This window comes from Falco cherrug, chromosome 10 (assembly GCF_023634085.1).
Source record: "Falco cherrug isolate bFalChe1 chromosome 10, bFalChe1.pri, whole genome shotgun sequence".
Taxonomy (NCBI): Eukaryota; Metazoa; Chordata; class Aves; order Falconiformes; family Falconidae; genus Falco; species Falco cherrug.
In genome coordinates, this window is record NC_073706.1 from 16,864,398 (window position 1) to 16,886,080 (window position 21,683).

A 21,683-nucleotide genomic window follows, 5' to 3' on the forward strand; every position below is an offset into this window, starting at 1 on the left:
CTTGCATGGAGAGTTTTCACTTGCTTCCAGGGCCTCCACAGCTATTTTGCACTTGGCTGCTACCATTTCCATAACAAGGAGCAAGCCCTTGGCAGGGAGCAGAGGAAGCAAAACATCAGGAGAGGAACAGCCCCCTCCCCAAGGGCCACATTTTGCATGTTTAAGCTCATGTATATTTCTCATCACCCCAGCAAAGATGCTTTACCTCTCTGTAGGGTTGTAGATATGGAGAAAGGGATCTAACAAGCAGAGACTGGAAGAGGAAAGACAGCAGACAGACATGCTTCCATCCAACGTCAGGTTGTGTAGTAATGGCAGCACGAGGTCAAGACAGGCCAGTGCTAAATGCACAGGGATGTGTAGGTCTAACTTCAGAGAGCAGCCATACAATTAACAGCAACAGCGGCAGACATCAGCTCACCGCTGGCCCAAGTGCACTCACCAGCAGCAGCCGGAGAGGCTGCCGACCCCCTGCGCCAGCCCCACCGCACACCGCTCCAGCATGCGGGTCCTGGAACGGGTGCCGGGGCTGCTCCACCCGAGATCACCCAAGTCCACTGGGTGAGAGTAAGTATCTGTGAGGTACTTCAAGTGTTATAAACTGCGAGGACTACAGTGTTCTCACAGTGGGTCTGACACCTTATCTGAAAGCAGAGAGTAACGGCAAACACAGTGGAATAATCTATTTCAGTAGTACTCAAGCTGTCAAGTGTCAGAAATGCAACAAAACGTTTTTCCTGCCTTTTTATTAGAAAGTAATGTCCTCGTTAACAGCACAGAGAAAGAAAAAAAAAATGTTACAACACAAACCACCTGGGACAAAGAAAATCCTCTGCTCCAAGAACACTGCTTTCTTAGTTTCTTTCGGTTCTCTGCAGGAAGCCTACAGACTCTAAGGTGGCTGTGATTGGGAGGACCACACAGCTACGAGATGTTCTGTGTTCTGGTATCAAAATGTGTTGCTGGTTAAAAACACGGTGAAGAATCACTGCCCGATTTTCCTCTCAACTGTCCACTGCAGCTACCAAAATGTTGAAAAAAATGTGTAAAATTATGGTATTGCATCTTGGCATTGCCTCTCCACCTTAGATGGACAAAACACCAACCAACAGTGAGATGAAGTTTCAGGGAGCAGATGTTCACCACCTGGTAACCGGCTGCAGGTGTTCCCAAGGGAGGGCCAGCAGCATATCAGTGTGGCTGCGGCTGAGCTGTTGGGTTGTAGTAACCAACTGTCCCAAAGCAAGATTGTAACAAAAGGAAATTTATATGCCAAATTCGACAGATCAATCTTAATACTGACAACTTGGTGTAGAAAATTGACAGACCATTTGAAATCTCTGCCTTGGCTGGAAGCTCTTGTGTTTCAGATCTGCCACAGTACTCAGACCAAAGCTGCCAGTTTCTGTGAGGTGGGCAAGGTGCAGAGCATTTGTCTGCCTCACTCTGCCAGGACATGACAGTCCAGCTATAGAAGGACCAAATGCACAGTCCTGGGTTACTGAGTAGTGGTCAGGCATGTGTCTCATGAGTTCAGCTGCTAGTGCTACCACTGTACTTTCCAACTGGCTTATATGCCATTAAAAAAAGAAATCCAAAGAAAAATAGTGCCCATTCCAAAAAGGTGGATCTCCAAGAAGGCCCAAGTCAGCGTACCGCTCTGTTCAGCCTCCTATTTCCTCAACACCACTGACCCAAAACTATACTAAGACCATCCACTGAGACCAGACTGCACTGCAATGTGAAGATGCACCAGCTACTGGGAGTAAGGAAAACGCAGAAGGACTGTCACTGCAGCAGCTTCTGGGACTGGATGAAACAACCAATTATCCAAAGTGGCTGTTAGCACATCGTGCCATTAAGAAAAGAAAGTATACTTTTCCAAACACTGCTAACCAGACCGAGGTGAGGAAGGGCAGCACTAGCAACAGTCAGCAGCAATGCCACTGGGGTACACTCTCACCGAAGTGGAGAGGACATGCATATCCAGGGGCATTTGTCCCGTGTCAAGGACAGGAGACTCTTTAAACAGCTATAAGTATGGAATGGCAAAAGGGAAGGGGAAAGGGCCTCACAGCTCAGCTTTAATAGTGTCGTTGGTAGGAACCCATAGGTTGCTGGGCTGAGGACCCTGCTCGCCCCTGGGCCACGGTTTGGCTCACTAGGTGGGAGAGTGCAGGACCACTCTGGATAAGGGTGTCCAAAGCTTTCTGTACACTGGGGTTGTCAAAGTTGATACCAGAAGATACTGGCCTTTGAGCAGGTACGTTGCCAGGCACAGGGAGGCGATTTTGGTGCTGACCATAGAGCGACTGAGCTTGTGGAGGAGCTCCAGGTCTTGGACCTGCATTTCTTGAAGGACCTTGGACAGCAGGAAGCTGCGCGCTTGGAGACTGCAATCTCTGTTGAGCCTGGTTTAAATTTCCAGCACTCATCTGTGCTGACCGGGCCTGACTGCTAGCCATGTTAGCGAAGTTCTGGTTTGGAGTGCCACCTGAAGTGCCCGCAGAGGCTGCAGAACTGCTGTTTGCTACAGCAGCTGCTGCCGCTGCTGCCCCGCTATTGAAGAGACTGAGGATTTTTGCTTGAAGCTCCTGCTGAGGATTAGAAGAGGACACTGGAACAGAAGGAGCAGAGACCAGAGGCTGTGAACCCTGATGAGCCTGAGAGCTTGGAAGGCTGGACTGACTACCCAGAGATGATCCTGAAGGTGCCCCCAAAGACTGTCTTGCCATGGGTGCTGGGAAAGAAAGGAAAGAGGGTTAAAGCTCTGCAAATGCCCTTGAGGGGGCACCTAAAGAAAACTAGTGAAACTGAGTAGGGGTCAGGCATGTGCTTCATAAGTTCAGCTGCTAGCGCTACCACTGCACTTTCCAGGTGGCTTATATGCCATTAGAAAAAGAAATCCAAAGTAAAATAGTGCCTATTCCAAAAGTGTGGGTCTCCAAGAAAGCCCAGTCAGCGTACTGCACTGTTTGGTCCCCTACTCCCTCAAAACCACTGACCCAAAACTATACTAAGACCATACAGGGAGACCAGACTGCACTGCAATGTGAAGATGCACCAGCTACCAAAGACACAAGCACCAATGAACACCCACTCTCTCTGAAAAGGAAAGCTGCACAGCTCTGGGGAACCCAAACCACTCAGCAGAACCGTTGCCCTTCGTGTAGCAGGCAAACCAGTTACAGCAGTCCTGTGGTGTCCCTGAGAGAATCCAGTATAAAAGTTCTTTCATCTGAAAGATGTGAATCACCTCAGGACTCCCAAGGACACGTCCATCTCAATAAAATGAGGCACTCTGTGAGGAAGTTACAGTGCTGGGACTCCTCTGCAATCCCAGGACTGCTCTCCTGTCCCAGCTCAGACGGCCCCCAAACCACATGATTAATAGCCTTGTCTGGGGCTGAGAAACTTACCCTGCAGAGAATCAGTGTTTCCCCTCAGTAACCGCTCCTTCCGGTCTCTCAAGTAATTAATTACTTTATCAGTCTCCTCAGCAGTCAGATAGCGATTGTCTGCCAGCAGGTTCAAGAGAGTCTGAATCCCTGGAGGGTGACCTCCTCTGACACCCTCCTCCGTGGGGGGTGGGCGCTCCCGCTCCTGCAGAACAGCTTCATCTGCCATCTTGGCAGCCTGCCGGGCAATTTCCTCGCGCTCCTTCTCCCGTGACTCAGTTTTGTAGCGCTCGTAATTCCTTGCCACCAGCACCATGGCATCAGCCTGGGGCATGTTGCGGTGTTCTGCACGAGGAAAAGAAACGTTTTAAGTAAACCAAAGCGATGTTAACAGGAGGTGCCTTGCCTCTCGCACACCAGCACATCTCATTCAGCAGGCAGGCACCACTCTGGGATTGCAAGCATAGACTTGGGAAGCTTCCTAGACACAGAGGAACAGCTCAATTTCCTAAGACAACAGAAGCTCAAGGCCATCCCCTAGCAAGGCCATCCTTTTCTTCCACCGCTGAGGGCTCTGAGAAGATACCAAATCAGCCCACAAAATGTCTTTCTTGTCTCTCACCAAAATAAAAGGGAAAGCAGCTCCCTCTACCTCTCACATAAATCCCCTGTGCTCCAAGAAGAGATAGTTCCAGCTATGCTACTGCTAAACCCTTGGACAGGTCCAGAATTTGCCCTCTGAAGGCTGCTAAAGCTTCCCAGAGGGGGACAGTGATGGGAATATTTCTTGGTTCTGTACTGCCAATGCCTTAATACAGCACGTGCTTATGCAGGAGACAGAAAGGAAAGCACTGGCTCAATGTCACATTGCTGCTTATGTTTACTATAATAAGCAGCAATCACATTCCTCCATAATACAATGAATAAAGGTCAATTCCAAAGTAGTTTGGATTTGGGGTTTTTTTTGCAGTTGCCTTTTAAAGTTTTTGAGGACATTATTTCCACCTCACAAAGCGCACACACACAAGCATTCCCCTGAACACAGGCTTAAGTAAGGAGACCAAAAGAGCCTTTACCTTCCAAAAGGTGCCCAAAGCTCTGGGCACTTTTCACACCTGCAGAACATCAAATCTTGCCACCCTTTTCCTCCTAACGGGGAACTGGGCTTCACTTCAACATGACACTTTGAACAAGGTGTGGAAAGAGTTCCCTGAAACTAACATGAACGGAAAGCTGGCCGCGTGTGGTTCAAATGAGCATATTTCATCTCTAGAAGGAGCTGTGGATGAGCTTATGACTGGGGTTCTTATCAGATCTGATACACTGTTAGATCCAGTAAAGAAGAGAAGCTTTGGTGGGATGATGGAGGAGTTAAGAGTTAAAACCAAGGGCAGTAGAAAGCCCAGGGTAAGTGTGTGTGAGCTGTATTTCTGCAGAAAATGAGGGAAAGGGAACCCTTCTACCACATCTGCATTTCAGTCAGTAAGCACACAAACCCCAGTGACTGCATTCAGAAGTTTACTCTCCCAGATGAACCTCAGAAAAACATTACTCAAGAACACGATAGGGTAGAAATAACCTTTGAAAGCTCAACTGCAGTCAAACAAGCCACCTGTGTAGAAGAAGTGAACAGGCCTATGATCAGAGCAAAAGGCTGCTTTCTGAGATCACATTCTGACAAGACTTTTTAACACCTACATCCACCCCACCCTCACACTCACAACGACCATGTCAACCCTGAGATGGAAAGTAATGCAACAAGTGTAAATGGCGCTAAAAATGTATACCCAATCACTTTACAGTTCTATATTCCCAGTTTCCTGATCAGATCTTTACCTTGACCAAATACACTATCCTTATTCTGTCTTCCTTAAATCACATTTGGTTTTAAAATCTGCCCTGTAATTTGTCACATTCCAAACACACTCTCTTGGAGAGCAAAAAGTGATAAACTGAGGCTGGGCTGGTATTACTCAGAAATCTACCAAGGCAATGCAGTAATTTCTAGAGCTGGGGTTCATGACTCGCCCTGAGATGCAACGGCTGGTGATGTTAGGTGCTGAGAATGCAGCCGAGATTCCCTCTTGGCAGAAATTAGACAATCCTTTTGACAAGGGACAAACAGAGTATTACAGAAGCTTGTAAATAATGATATTCACATTTATGAGATGGTGTCAAGTCATTAATAACTTCTTCTGTCACAGCAAGGATGAACTTTGTCCTGTGCGATTCTGGTTGAAAGACAAGTGTTCTAAGGCAGCACTTTGAGTGGTTCAAAGTGGCCACACAGCTACACAGCCTACTAAGACCTTAGTACCTTGTGGGGTGCCAAACATGATGTTAACAGTGCAAGAGCGGTGAACTTGATGCTGCTGGGTGATGACAATGGCAAAAGGAGACCCTCCTCTGCTCACATCGTCCAGGGCTTGCGTCAGTGACATCTCTGTGTTGAGGAAGATCAGGTCCACTACCATGCCCAGATCCCGCACCTTCCGCCCCACTGACTCCGCGTACTCCCTACCACAAAGCAAAGCCAGCAGTTTAACAAGTCAGTCACATACAGAAACAGAAACCCTGGCACATTCACCCTCTTCATCATCTCAGATTCGCTTTTCTGATGGCTTGCCAAGCTTCATAATGTTTAACAGGACAGTATTAAAGCAATCTCATTACAATAATATAAAAGCCCTTATTTTTTATCTGAATCAGTCATTTCAGTTTAACTGAAACAAATTACAAATCAAGTGTTTGCAAAGGGATTTACACTATTACAAATTTGTTTACACTGAACTCATTACGTGAGGCAATTTATGCTTGCAGAGATTTAAGGGGTACGCAGCAGAGCAGCCAACCTACAGAAGCCGGATACTTGTGTTCCGCTCAGTACCTTAACTGTTCAAACACACCTTACTCCTTATTGTCTTGCTCTTTCATTCTACTATTGATACTGCTCTAACCCAGTATCAACACAGCATCTATGGATCCACTGCTCCTGTAATCTACTGTCCTGCAGACTTCCCATTCCCAGGACAAACCACAGTTTACGTGGCTGAGCTTAAAATTTTCAAGACTTTTTTTTAAGCTTATTCTACTCAGTACCAAAACCGCAATACTGACTGCATATGCATCCTGAGAAATTCAGTCTGTGTGCACCCACACCTTTTGAAAGAGACTCAATTCATTGTCTTTGGATGCAAACATTATAATGGTGACTAAAACTGTTACCCCTTGCCAACTGTCTTTTTCAGGATTCCTTAGATACACAGGATCGTGTATCTAAGTCACTCAGGAGTCATCTTTCAACAGGTCTATAGTAGGTGACATCAATGCTTCAATACCCGAGATTTATTAACATGTTCCAGGTCTTAAGGTCTGTAGCTGTTAGACAAAAACGATTCTTAGGATATTAAGCTGATCTTCTTGCACAAAAAAATTCTCCCTGTACCAAGCACAGTAACTGTTGGTCTATGAGAATATCTTGCAAAGACCACGCGATAAAGAATCTAAAATTTCCTTTTGAGATTTGTTCCAATAAGTAATCAACTCCATTAAAAGCAAACCACAGAAGTTTATTTCTAGTTTCACTGCTTTCCTTGTTCCAATTTCCTGTTCTGTCTTCCACCACGAGATCACACTAGCTCTTTCTGCCTCAGATATTAGCTAAGTTAAATAAAAGTGACTCTTGATCTTTTTTACAAAGGGCTAAGGAGACAGCTTTAAACTTCCCCTCAACAAACATTTTCTTCAGACTCCAAGCCAGATCTATGGTTTGCTGACATATTTGCTAATCTTCAATGAATTTATTTCTAAAGATACAGACATCAGACTGGTGCCATCATTGTAACACCTCTCCCACTGTACCAGGCATAGGTGTGTCCCCCTGTTCCCAACACAGTACCCACACTGTTACCTTCAGACTGCCACATGAGATCGCTCTGGTTACTACTCATACAGGCTTTTGATTCTGTTCGTGACTACTTTCAGCAGTGACTTTATATTTCTTGTGCGTTGGATTATGGCAATGACTGGTATCTGGCCTAGTAACCAACCTGACAGGAGCTCTGAAACAAACACCCCCACGACTCTGCCCTGACAACTGCTCTGTACTATTTGATGGTTGGCACGTATTAGTAAGTTCCGTATCATTCAACCCATGAATAACAAGTACAGGACAATATAACCTGTCATGACAGTAGGCTGATATGAAGAATAGGTAGAAAAGTATCAGGAGAAGTTACAGTGATAAGTGACAAGGAAACTAAAGTAAAGCACACGATACATTTCTCCATCTCATCAACACATACTCCCAGAACAGCAACAGGAGCTGTAGCTTTCTGAGGGCTCTAAAGCCGTGTTCCTCAAGAGGAACCTGAAAGGCAAACGGCCTCAAAGCAGGAATAAGTTTAATTCCATTTTCTTTTACCATGCAATAATAAAACTGGTCATAACTATTTTCTTACTTTGTCTGTTTATTCACCACTATCACAGAACAATCCACAGGTCTCTCTGCATCAAAACGTCTCTTGATTTCCTCATAGTACTGACGATACAGCTCCTCTCGGCGCCGCTCCTCGCGCTTCACACGGTCTGAAAGCATGCCACAGGGAAGGAACAAAGAATGCCCTTTGTATCTGCTCGAAGTGCCACAGACGCAATGCAGGCATCTCCTCTGGGAGGATGTGGATCTGCCCGTTAAAACATTACAGGTACTCACCTTCTGAATTCACCGGTGCTCTATCAAAATGCTCTTTATAACGGTCATAGTAAGAGTCATCCTTCCGCCGATAGTAGTCTTCCAGGCGAAGGTAACGGTCATAAGCTTCATCTCGTCTGCAACATTTACAAAAACAGCAAGGATTTCTGTGCTCCAGTACAATCTCAGGCAGTAACTTTGGCCAACGCATCACACACTGACCTTCCTCAAGTTTAATTTCTGAAGTACCCACCTGCTCCCCGTGAGACACAAAGCAGGCACCCAACTGTCCCCAGCCAGACCAATTTCCGTGTCTTAAAAGCCTGACACCACCCAAACCAGTACAGCCATTGAGGCAGGAATGCCATAAAAACACATCGGCAAATACAGTCCCATGGAGATTACCTGTACAAAGGGTCCCGAGGGTCTCTCATATCCCGTGGATCTCTCATATCCCGTGGATCCCTCACATCTCGTGGATTTCTCATATCCCGTGGATCCCTGTATCGATCATACAGCGGCTCCCGTGGGTCACGAAGATCTCTAACATCACGGGGGTCCCGCAAGTCTCTTGGATCCCTGATATCCCGTGGGTCTCGCAGGTCCCGTGGGTCCCTGTGATCTCTGGCATCACGCATGTCTCTGGCTCGAATGTCTCGAGTGTCTCTGGAATCTCGCCCATTTCTACCATCCCTGCCATCTCTGGGGTCTCTCCGTGGGCTCCCCCGAAGCGGGGAGCGGTCACGTCTGGCATCTCGGCCATCCCCGTAAGTGTATGGCTCTCTGAGGAAAACACCAGGGAAATTCCATTAGACTGCTAACGGCACAAGCACAGTTACCCCCAGATCTCTTACCTGAGGTGCCACAGCGGCCCTTCTCTCAGCAGCTGACTCCTCCCTCCTATCCCAAAACAGCAAGAATTGCCCATAAAACATATTTGTTGAAGCAGCCTGGAGAAGCTTCTTAACTCTAACGTTTATCATAGCCAAACAAGACCCAGAAAGCTCCTTAATGGAGCATCACTAAAAGTGTAGAGCACCTGTGGAAGAAGCGAACAGGCACCTCAGAAACGACCATTTCAAGGCCTCCAATGTCAGCACAGATCATCTATCAAACATGTTTTTGCAAATCCTTTGAGACAATTCAAGGTGTTGTAGCCTAATACCCACAAATATGCAATAGCCAGGAGCATTCAAGGGATCCATTAAATTCGTTAGTCAATGACAGCAGAATACCTGAAATAATTTGTTATTTGCACATGATTAAAAAAGGAGCTTGTTGTGACCAAAGACACTGTAGGTTCCACGTTGTGCTTGGGTTTGTGCTGCTAGTAGAAAGCAACGATAGTTACCGCTGTGTCCTGGATTTGAAGGCATAGTTTCCATAGAAAGACAGTCTTATGTTTATGATGCCCCACATTAAGAGGGTACTAAACCCAACCACCACTGCATCCTCAGCAGCAATAGGCTTCTCTGTCATATCTGAATGATCCGTCTCATTCAGACCTTGTACTGCAACATCTTCAGAGTGAAGGAAGAATAACGTTCCAGTCTTTGTCTTTTCCCAGAACAGTAGGGTTTTTTCCAGGTCATATTTTCTTTTCCAGAAAAAAAAACATAATTCACTGTAGTCTAAGCCAAACAAAAAAAAATCTTGCAGAGAAACTAGTGAGCTTCACGTGTTCAGCATAGTCTTTCCCCAAGATACTGACAAACATCAGGAAAAAAACCCAGCTTTTTGAATCTTTTTATTTCCAAAACTTGACAGACTTTTGAGTTCTCTACCAGTCTAATCTAGTTTACGAAAGACAATCAGAACACAAGTCTGCTTCCACTACAGAGAGAACAGTGGGAGCAGCAAGTCAGATGTGCCCAAGTCCAGGGTCAGGTAGGGCAGACAGTAACCAGACGGATGTGCAGTCTGCAATGGACTTCAGTGGTTAGACACCCAGCTGTGCTGGGGGACACACAGGAGCACTGGCATTCTCTATTTTTATGTCAGATACAAAATAGATCTTGGGACAAACTACAGAGTTTCCATCAAGAGCATATATAGCCTCCTCCTGTAAAAGAAACACTGTATTTGCACACAAACAAGGGTAAACTCCCTCAGCCTCTGGGACACACAAATCTGCTTTTTGTGATCTGTATGGAAACCACATCCCATGAAAGACAAGTCATCACCCCCTTCCCCCCAACCTACAATGAACGATGGCAGAAGCTCAGGGGAAACGTCTGATTTGCTCTAATAGGTATTGAGTAACTGATCTCTCTGTAGCTGTAGGACTATATAGCAAAACAGCCAGATGCAGTGTAATTGTTTGGTATATGACATTTATTCCAGCTGGTGTTGGGGGTGACCAGAACAGGCCACATTCATTATCCGCAGAGACAAAAGATGCAGAATGAACAATGCACAACTGCAACAGAAGTAAAGACGTGGCGCGGGTCCTCTCTGCTCTTGCACCTGCATTGCTGCCCCGCTGCTTGTGGAGAGGCAGCAGCACGAAGGCACAGCAGCCTTCTGCTTCCACGCCTCTCGCCACAGTCCAGCTCTTGCAGCATCAGCATCGCTGCCCACATCTGCTCGGGACTCAGTAGCGCTGGCCCAGCACCGTCACCTGTGGCGCAGTGTGGGACTCTACACACTGGCATCAGCAGCTGTCTTTCACAGGCCTGCAGCATGGTCCAGAGTCTGTTATCCACAGCCGTGCCCAGGACTCGATGCCCATGACCTCATTCCCACCTGCACCCACGGTGCTGCTTGGGAGCTGGTGCTAGTGACATGGGATGGCTGCAGCATCTGCAGTGCCAGCTGGGATCCAGTGCCTGTCACAGCGGCACCAAAGCCTTCGGCAGCTGTGGAGTCAGTCCAGCACCACAGCACTGCTGCCCGTGGCCGATGCCCCTCCAGTGCTCCTTAGGGCAAGTGACACTGGCACCTGTTCTTGCATCCATGCAGGATGACACAGGACCCAATGCCCATGGTGCCTGCCTCTCACGCCCACAGTGCTGCCCAGCACCTTCAGCCTTATGTACCTGCAGTGCCACTGAGGCCAAAGACACGGCACCAGTGCCTGCTGCCCACGTACTTGCAGTATTCTTGGGATCCTCATGTCAGCACCAAGCATGCCTGCCAGAGCCCAGGCCCAAGGCTTGCCACATCTGTAACATGAACTCCCAGCTGTGTGCCCAAAGCATTCCCTGGGCCTGATACCTACACACTGGCCTCTGCAAGTGCATCTGGCCCTATGCAGGGTAAGTGCAACACATGCAAAAGACCTAGATGGTGCCAAGAATTGCAGCTACTCATTCTCCCTTTTTTTGGTGGTAGATGTCTTGCTAGTGACTTTTCCCTCATTTTTGGTGATACAACAGGTCAGTAGTAGAGCACACCAGACACGTGAGAGCTTGATTACCTCAGAGTCCAACAAGCAACACTCCTTTGTATGGAAAGCTTTAGAGTACAGGCATAGATGATGCACACCTTATACCAAACTATAACCGCAGCATGCCTTTGTGTGCTCCCTAGTAACACCATGGAAAGGAAACTGAAGTCATCCTCCTGTGACAGGACAGTCCATGTGTTCTCCACTTGCCTGTGACTTCACACACAGAGGACGTGCAGGAGCTGCACACGCTGTGCCTGCCAAGGGGTGGGAAACCAGGAGAGGCTGCACAGAAGGGGACCGGTTCCAGGTACTGACAGAGCAAGCACACATGCAGACGGGACAGTGCAACAGAGACGTGTGTGCTGTCTTGTGCTTCGCTCACTTGCTCTTTTCCAGTCTCGTTTCAGCACTGGAAGCTTTTGACATCAGAGGACACAAGATCCCGAAGTCCTCTGCAGCACAGCACTGGGAACGCTGCAGCCCCTCAGCATTCTCTAGGTGGGCCTTGGCTTCTATATTTGAGGCAGGAGCAGACATCAAGTGTATTCTTCCTCACAAGTCTCTTACAACCTGTGCTGCAAAACAATGCCTAGCTGTAGTAACAGCAGCAGACACGAGGTTTCCCTTGTGCCGCCTGGGATGTCAGCGCCAGAAGGGCTCTTAGAGGTGGAGCAGTCACATCCTGACTGTCTTGCTTGAGCATCTCCGTTTGGGGAGGTGGCAGTAGGGAAGAGACACAGACATTTAGCACAGGCCACTGGGCTCATGCCCTAAAAAGCCTGACCTTCCTAGTATAACTCACTGCTTCCAGGTACTTTACCTTCGTGCCGGACTGGACCTTGATGAAGCCTTATTCATATTTCTTCTTTCCACTGCTTTATTAATATCTGTAAAGAATAATCAACCCATCTGTTCAATGCTATGGAACAAAAAAAAGATCATCAGCACAATTCAAATGAAAGCAACTTAAGCTCAACAACATCCAGATGGTGCAAGAAAATCCATTCAGCAGAGAGACATTGTCACTTTGACAATTTTTTTATTAAGTTTAGATAGTACAATGTAATGAAATTTTCATGGATTTCTCTCACTTCAAAATAGGGTGGACAGCTTGGGAGAGGTTTTAACCTTTTACATTCAGGCCTACATCCAGACTCTTCATTCCATAAGAGAACCTCTTTCTTCTGCAGTCTATGAGCAAGCAGAAAGCGACTCATGGACTCTAGGAGAAAAAGCAGAGTCTGAAAACCTCCGAGAAAGGAAACTTATGGCCAGCACAGTCTTAAGTTCACAGCCAGTCCTGTTCAATGGAGCATGCCGCTACCCTTGTTGAAAATAATCCAAGGGTTCTCAAGTGGCACATGCAACTGCCTTCCAATGGACTGCTGCAGCTTTAAGTTGTACAGCCTCCACCACTGAGGAAATGGGATCCAAGAGGCCTGAAGCACCAGCTCCTTATGCAGTCAACATGGTGCATTCAAAACACCACTGTTAACATGATGCAAACTGATGCAACAGATCAGAAATTTGAAAATTGGTTGGCTTCTGAGCATCTCCATGAAAAACACCATGAAGTGAAATACAAAGAAGTAAGAGAGCTGAAGAAACAGTCTTGTCCTCAACCAGAAAAAGCGAAGTTGCCCAGAACTGGCAGGGACCCATATTGTTCTACTGTGAAGAAACAAAGCCTTCCGTAACAGCTGATTGAAGATGAAATAATGTACTGGAGGGGGGCAAGAACAAACAGAAATGACTTCGGATGTTTTACTCTGAGCGCCTTTTAAGGAAAGAACAAAAAAACCTTGGGTCCTATCTGCTCCCTGAGAATCTATCAACAATTAAGATTTCTTATTAGTTATTTACATTAATTAATTTCAGAGCTCCTGCAAGAGAATAAACATGCCACAACATCTTTAGGCAGATTCAAGTCTTAACATCTTCTGTAACTTCCCAAGCTACTCTTCATTACTTTCAAGAATAAAATTAGAATTAAGAGATGAGTTCTAATTTTCGTTCTTGTTGTCAATCACAAAGCAGCATGTTCTCTATTTGTGGGGGGAGAGAAGCAAGTGCAATCTGAACATTAACTACAAATGCAGCACAACAACATTCACAGGACCACAAAGCAGTCTCCCCAGGACCAAATGCAGCTGCATTGTCTACTGTCACAAACTAAATTTGATGGACATTTATTCCCTACATAGTTTTACTCATTGAAGATATGAAAACACTTCTATGCATTTGTGGAAGAATTAGTGTAATGTAACACTGGAGTTAAAGTCTCCCAAAGCCTTTTACTTTGTGTTATTAGCAATTATATTTAATACTCAGACTGTGTAACTGAAGCAACTGTTCTCCTTGCATTTATTTTTTAGTTAAGAATTTTTTCCCCCTTAAAGTGTTATCTTTAAGCAAGACACTACCTGCTTTCTTTGGTTTAAGATTTTTTTATTTTCTGTTTTAAGATGTCATTGCAGAAACCTATTACGATTTTTACACTCAATACCATACACTTCTTTCAAATAAAAAAATGTATTTAAATCTGAACAAAAATATTTTAATAGAAGAAAAAACACCTTTGACAGGGATCCTTCTCTTGTGCAAAATGAACAGATTTACCAACATTTTATTTAATGCCAACAGCATTTACAGGTTAAGTATTTGAACACTGACAAACCTTCCGAGAAAAAAAAAAAAAAAGTGTCTTCTGTCCCATAGGATTTTGAGATGACAGGGCCACTACAATCATACAGTGTAACCTGAATAAACACAGGCGACAAGTTTCTTGAATCACATTCCTACGTCAAGTGCAGCAGTGGCCTTGAACTAGAGCTTATCTTTTAGCAAAACATCCAATTCCAATTTTAAAGTCTTCAGAGCACAGAAACCACCAAAGCTCCAATAATTTATTCCACCAATGAAATACTTTGCTTTTAAAGAAAACTATTTCCGTTTAACAACTTATCACACCTATGCCTACTAGATTATAACTCACTTACTTCCAGTTCTGCCTGTAACACACAGATCACATCACTACTTTATCTTGAGGCTTTTGCTAGGGCTTGTTCTTCAACTCTTTAAGCCTTCTTCAGGTTTTTCTGAGGCTTCTCCAATTTAATATTATCCTTTTTGAACCAGGCATACCAGAACTGAACACAGCATTCCAGCAGCAAAAATCCGCAGGCACCATAACCTCCCTACTTACAAATCTGTGTTTTGCACAGCTACGGATGACAAAAGCACTCTTGCTGGGTGCAAATCTTCCCTTTTGGCTTTACTGAAAGCTCAGTTCTGCCTGCATCCAGTTAGGAAGAAGCGCGGATCATTTCACCATCAGTGACTCAACCTTCATTATTTCATTGTCTTTTTAAAACATGATTGTGTGTTTTCTTTCCAAGTCACTTATAAAAACACTGTATGGAGAGGAATCAATTTTTCCAGAACACCATTCAAAGCACTGAGCAATTCCATCTATGTTACACTGAGATTCATTTGAAATCCATTTAACCTCACGTTGGTTTTAACTGTTCTAGTTTCTTAATCGAATCAAACATCTTACAGGAGTCTTTTACATCAACACTGCTACTTGCAGCCATAAAGCTTGCAGCATCATAAGAATAAGCTAGTGTGACAGGATTTATTTGGATTGGCACTAATTAATTCCCTTCTCACTGAGTGTCAGGTAAAAGAATCCCTTTGTCATCAGGGGCTGATGCCAGGCTCATCCCATTTATGCTGCCTGTTGGCACGTTGCAGTGCTCTGCTAGGTCCCTGGAAACTCCCTCATTTTCCAAGGCTTGTGGAAAACCAACATTAATAGCCTAGGCAGATCTTCATTTCACCGAGCCTCATATATGTTAGATTTAATTTGTTGGGGTTTTTTTCTTTTATTTTGAGAGGTCTAGTTTTGGTAGCTGCCGTTTTACCTTTTTTATTTTGCTACTGAAATGGAAATTATATTAAAACCACCTTCTGCCTCTTCAAAAACAGACAGCAGAAACATTAACTGAAGACTAGGTAGTCCTTTCCAGTTAGAAACTTTATCATTTCCAGACAGTGACACCTTAGCTTCTAAAACAGCCACAGTTGCCCCTATTTAAGCTTCTAGACTTGGACAATGCTGGCCATAATTTCTTCTTGTATCCTTCTACCCTGTCTATTTGCCTTCACCTCCATCCTCAGGTTCACATTTGTTACTGTACACACACCTTCCCACACATTATTATTTATTGCTCCTTTCATTCCTTTCTAAGTCAAACTGGCTTTCTTCAAATTAGTATAGGCTTACTTCAAAAGTATTTTTTTTGCTTGCATTTAATAGATTAGATTTCTAACCATTCATTTCTGTTTAAGTTTGCTCCCAGCATATTTAGCAGAATTATTTTCATCTTTATTAAAATGGCCTTTTTAAAGCACCTCATATTTATAGCACTACTTACAGACTGATTTCACATGTGCAAAAAAATCCAATTACTCATCTAACAAGCTGGTAAGTGCTGCGACCAATTGCTCCGAGTCTGTCAAGATGAAGCCCAATATTGGTTTACAAATGTTTTTAAAACTATGTGCATGAAGTTTCAATGACTGCTTTCTAGGGCTTACATGTTGAACAGTTTCTTACACGTGATAATAGAGCTTTTCAAATACTAACACATAAAAATAAGCTCAAAGTAAGATCTAGGTAGTAACATGAACCACACAGCACTTACAACAATTAACTCTGAAGGTAAATACATACCTAGTAAAAGTGATTTCAGACTAACGCCAGGCAAGTTTCACATAGTGATCTTTCCAGAGAGCTTTAAAACAAAAGCACTCTTTCCACCAGAATGCATGCTGGGGTCAGTAGGAGAGCACAGATCAGTTTTCCTTACCTAATCTATACCCTTTATAAAGGCGACCCTTCTCACCGTCCAGAGCGGCCTGGACATCTTCTAGACGGTCATACTGCACGAACCCATAGCCATGGTACATGCTGAGGGCTGGAAAAGTTAACAGCAGGGCAAGACCAGTTACAACTAAGGGACAGTACTAACCCACACCCAGGCCATCACGTAACCCCACCAGATGAACAAGCAAAGGGGCTCTACCCAGAAACAACTATGCAAGTTTCCTGGAAAAAGCAAATCTCCCAGGATCAAAAAGCAGAGCTTAAAGGCTCTGAAATATATTTTGTAGATCAACTTCCCTCTGAACAAGGCAGTGACCAAAATACAGCCCATGAAGTGACCAAGATTTAATTAAGAGACTATGAAGTCACTTGAAAGTATTGTAACATCACACTGCAACCCCAGAAGCTTAATACAGCTAATATGTACACTTAATATAGCTAATATGTACGCATTACATTTCAGCTGTACTGAAGGAATCACTTTTTCAGAGAAAATGCAGGCAGAGAAAATTATCATTAAAAGGTCACTTTTCAGTAACAGCATTAGTCACTCCTCTCATCATCATCAAATAGCATTTGACAAGCATGAAAGTGATATTTCTCACTGAATTCCCAGCCACAAAAAGGCATAAGATAATATACTAACCCCTGATTTTGCCATATTTTGAAAATATCTCTTCCATTTCTTCACGAGTCATATGGTCTGTGGGCAAATTGCCGACAAAAAGTCTTCTCTCTAAATCCTGAGGATTGGTGCTGTTAGTGAAGTCGCTCTGTTTGATGCTATTGCTCTTGCGTCCTCGAGCCATTTTGCTTTCGTTCCAAATCCAACTCTTCGCAAAAAAGAAAAACGGCCATGCATATAATTTCAATCCATGACATTAAAATTAAACTGGAACAAGATTAAACTTAACAGCTTTGCAGACTACAAGCCAACTGGGTCTGCTTGATGTAAACTTCACTCCAGAGAAATCTTAACACAAGGAATACAGAAGTCTGGTAAAAATGTATACCGCAGCATTTTGGTTGAGCTTTTCGGTAATACAGAAAGGTAGCAAACCTAATTATTCTGCAGATAAGTTTTAATGGTTTAACTCCAAACTAAGATACAAATAAAACTCATTTTCCACTAAAACGTCTTAACTTTAAGCTTTTCAATACACCCATTGCTGTCATATCTATTTCTTCAGTCCACTGGTAGAATGTTGAAGTTTATGCAATATTTTAATAAGTGGAAAGGAAACACTTATTGCAACATTGCATAACAGGACCCAAATATTTCAATACCGCTTTGAATAAGACATCAGAAGTACTCTTTAAATGCTCTTAAGTGACCACACTTGGATCACTTCACTAAATGTGAAATCTTAGCTTTCCAACACCCAGAGAACAGTTTCTCACGCATATCCCTATTAAACAGCATATCCTTGTCAGCTCCCACAGAAGGCGGGTCCACAGCTGGGAATTTAACCACCCCCACGTAAACTGTACTGCTACCTCATCTCTCCCAGCAGGGCAAAAGTATACTTTGTTAACCCATACTATCACAGACAAACCTGGAGCAGTCAGCAACATTCACTGCACAAACTTACCCAAAGAATTACAGCAAAAACAGCCAACAAACAAAAACCCCACATAAACTCTACCAAACTAACAAAAAACCCTACCAAACCCCACCCAGGATTCATACTTCCTGCTTTAAAAGTCACTGTTACATAAAGCTTAAAAAAATGGAAACCACTGAAACTGTCACAATGAACTTGAAAGTTTGAAAACTATTTAATAAAGTTGTCATACTTCATTCTGCATTCCTGTAGGTGAATGTTTAGGGAGTTTGCTGTATATAACATGCAAGAAACCTGGGAAAAGAAAGCTGATGAAATCTAGTACATCAACAGAAACTTCTAGGGTTAATCACAAATGTTGACAACCAAACTCCTCCCTAACAGTAACCTACATGCATTACAATTTAAAAGTAGTCTCCAAATAAACAAGTCAAATGTCCAAAAATAATTTTACATAAATACTTTTACAACACTTAAAAGGCATGAAAAAATACATATACTCTAGCTTTGAGATGTAAAATTTGGGGTTTTTTTGGGGGTGGGGTGGGGTTTTTTTGGGTTGGTTTGGGTTTTTTGTTTTTGTTTGGGTGGGTTTTGGGTTTTTTTTGTTGTTGGGTTTTGGGTTTGGGTGTCTTTTTTGGTTTTGGGTTTTTTTGGGGGGGGGGGGGGTTGTTTGGTTTTTTTTAAGTGATACAAATGTCAAGTTCATTGATCTTATCCTTTTCGGAAACCCTGCAGGAACAGGAGGCAGAGAACACCTAGACTAATACTTTTCAAAGTGAACTGAACTGCCAGAACAGGGAGGAGGAAAAAAACCCACAACACCCAAACCAAAATCAAACAAAAAAGTAATTTCTTCTACCATGTTTGCCTCAATCCTCCTGTAAGTTCATACACACACACACAGTTATTACCTTCCCTATTGGAAGTACAAAAACCCATCCCATTTTTCTGCATGGAAGCACTAGATTTCTACTCCACTACTGTACAGCTCAAGCTCTCAACAGCCGAGGGGAAAGTATCCCAAGATGTTTAAGTGGCTACAAAACATGGAAAGACCCATCCAGTCCAAGTTCCCATTCAGAGCAAGGCGATGCCCAAGTTAGATCCAGCTGTCCTGGCACTACCAGGGATGGGGACACAGAGCGCCTGCAACGACCTGCTCAGGCAGCACAACTGTATGTATGGTCTCAGCATGTCATGTACACACACAACAAACAGGCGTCGACAAGATTCATAACTTGCTGGTGGGACGTTTCACTTTCAATATAAAAGTCAGTAAGAAATTCCCTTTTCTTTTTCTTAAGGGTGGGGATAGTAGGGGGTGGCTGGGGAAGAGGGTGCAAGAGCTTTCCATGTGAAGAGAAACAGGGAGATATTTTTCCACTTGCAGGTCACTTTCAAAACAAAGCAATAAATCCCAAACACTCAGATGGGTTGGATTACTGGAGAACTTTCATATAAGAGCATTTACTGCCTCTTACCATCTTCTACTTGGTAGATTACATAGTTAAGGGCCATTGAGTAATCACAAGACCAGAATAAACGAATGGTGTCCCAGCTTTAGGCACACTACACCAGTGAATGACTAATTTCCACATTAAGTCTTTTTCTATGAATGCAGCCAGAGAGCCCAACTACACACCAGGGCAGCTTCAAGGTGCCAATCCCCCACGCAGAAACCAGCTGCCAGACTGGGCAGATTGCTAGAATAGGACAGCCCATGTCAACTCACATGCCAATCAATCCTCTCAAAGTTAGTGAAAGTCATTTTTCCCTTGAAATCTTATATTTAAAATCAAAGTTGTTAATTAATAGCACTACAGCTTCAGAAAGCAAGACATAGCTTAAATGGAATACTGAAACTAACTCGACACATGCGACACATGACACAGAAGTCTGCAAGAAGTTCCTGAGCAAGGCAGGAAAGATACAGCCAGCCACCACTGAAAGGAACGGTGCTGAGGAGCAATAAGCTTCCCACCCGCACCGGGTCTCAGGACATAAGAGCCCAGCTCTGCCAGGCTCACCACACTCCCAGAAGCCAGGCCCGGGCCAGGGAGGCCGTTCTCGAGCAGCACTAGCACCTGCTCACCTCGGTCCCCCACGCCCTAGACAGCGGGCAGATGCAGAGCTGCCCAGAGAAAATGTTAACACGGAAAACGCTTTCACCTTCCTCCCCGAGGGTGCTGCTGCTGCTGCGAGAACGCGAGGCAGGTTACCCAAAGCACGGCTGTCGGGGCCCTTATAACCCGCCTAGGCCACCGCCTTTGTGGCTTCCTCGAGCAGCAGTGAGGAGAGCCGCATGCCCGACGCTTGGCTGGCGGCTGCAGCTCTCACGCCAGGCTGCAGGTGCTCCCCGCGGCCGCGCTCCCCGCCACAGCGAAATCACCCGCTGCAGTGCTCGGCTGCGGACCCGGCGCCTTCAGCTCCGTTAGCCCCACGTACCGACCGGCCCCAGGTCGCCGCGGGAAGCAGCATGCCGCCCCCGCGGGGGGGCTCCAGCGAGCCCTCGCTCCCCGCCGCCGCCTGCCGGAAGCGCCGGGCGGTGAGGCGGAGGCGCGGCCCACCCGCAGGCCGCGGGGCACGCCTGGCCCAGCGTAGCAGCCGGGAAGGACTCAGCCCTCCGCGAGGGTTGCTGTAGCACTCTTTGATTCGAACGCTCCGCGTAAAGCCGCGCCAGAGCCGCGGGGCCCCGCCGCCAGCCCGCAGACTTACCGCCGCGCCGGGCCCGGTCCACCTTCGGCCGCCGCCCGCCAGGACAAAGGCGCCAACCGCCGCTGCCGCACGGCGCCGTCGCAAAGCGGAGGGGAAGCGCTGTTGGAGTAGCGACGCGTCGCGCTTTACGGCACGACACGCTGACGTACCGCCCGTCGCCTTGTCTGCCGAGACATGGGCCCGGCTCACGGGGCTGTACGCCTCGCCTGGATCCCGGCATGCCCCGCGAGCCGCCGCCGCGCGGCAGGCTGGGACTTGCAGTCCCGCGGAGGACAGCCGGGCGAGCCGCTGGGGGGCGCCAGCACGCCCCGCGCGGGGCGGGGCACACCACGGCACGGGGGCGGAGACCCGGGGACCGGAGACCCGGGGACCGGGGACGCGGGGACCAGGACCTGGCCGGGGAATCGGGGCCGCGGAGGGGAACAGGGACCCGGGGTCGGGGTAGGGAATGGGGACCACGGGGAGAAATGGGAAGTGCTTGCAGCCCGGAGCCGCACATGCATCCTTCTGTGCAGCCAGTGCACCGGGATGTGGGGGCTTCCCAGGCCGGGCCCGCGGGAGCCAGGCCCAGAAATCCCCTCCCCGCCGTCGCCTGCTGGCCCCTGCACATGCGGCTCCCCCGGGACCCTTCGTGCCCTTGAGTGAGTCAGTTTTGGGAAGCGGTGGCAGGCTGGGGAATCCAGAGCACGCGGTTCCCGCCCTCGGGAAAGCCCGCTGCCCTCCCTGCCCGCTGCCCTCCCTGCCCGCTGCCCTCCCAGCCTGCTGCCCTCCCAGCCCGCTGCCCTCCCTGCCCGCTGCCCTCCCTGCCCGCTGCCCTCCCTGCCCGCTGCCCTCCCAGCCTGCTGCCCTCCCAGCCCGCTGCCCTCCCTGCCCGCTGCCCTCCCAGCCCGCTGCCCTCCCTGCCCGCCGCCGGCAGCAGCAGTGACCCGCCGGGGGCCGCGGGCGGGTGGCAGCGCATGGTGGGCACTCGCGGGGCCGGGGTGGCCGCCGCTGCAGCACAGGCACGGGGCGGGCAGGGCACGGGGCG

At 46.5% G+C, this 21,683-nt stretch overlaps 1 protein-coding gene across 8 annotated transcripts; it reads right to left on the reverse strand.

Moving 5' to 3' along the window:
• Positions 1-729: 729 nt before the first annotated feature.
• On the reverse strand, positions 730-20,867 carry NCOA5 (nuclear receptor coactivator 5). 8 transcript variants are annotated; one of them, XM_055722053.1, is made up of 10 exons: positions 20,657-20,787; positions 17,020-17,206; positions 16,357-16,464; positions 12,303-12,369; positions 8,497-8,874; positions 8,113-8,228; positions 7,859-7,985; positions 5,716-5,915; positions 3,420-3,743; positions 730-2,740 (listed from the first exon to the last, which is right to left on the reverse strand). In XM_055722053.1, exons 2-10 carry the CDS (start codon positions 17,180-17,182, stop codon positions 2,085-2,087), a joined length of 2,139 nt encoding a protein of 712 aa, XP_055578028.1. In that variant the 5' UTR covers positions 17,183-17,206; positions 20,657-20,787; the 3' UTR covers positions 730-2,084. The 8 variants fall into 8 exon arrangements, with proteins under 8 accessions (XP_055578028.1, XP_014140289.1, XP_055578029.1 ...); XM_014284814.3 differs by lacking the exon at positions 20,657-20,787 and adding an exon at positions 20,111-20,581; XM_055722054.1 differs by lacking the exons at positions 16,357-16,464; positions 17,020-17,206 and having other exon boundaries at positions 20,657-20,867.
• Positions 20,868-21,683: the final 816 nt, after the last annotated feature.

Bases quoted from the DNA above. Each gene is read 5' to 3' on its own strand.
- NCOA5 (XM_055722053.1), bottom strand. From the start codon at position 17,182: ATGGCTCGAGGACGCAAGAGCAATAGCATCAAACAGAGCGACTTCACT. The intron at 8,875-12,302 runs GTAAAGTACCTG...TGTTTTCCTCAG, and splicing joins AGGTCCAGTCCGGCACGAAG to AGAGCCATACACTTACGGGG. The intron at 5,916-7,858 runs GTAAGAAAATAG...GCTTTGTGGTAG, and splicing joins GTGGTGAATAAACAGACAAA to GGAGTACGCGGAGTCAGTGG.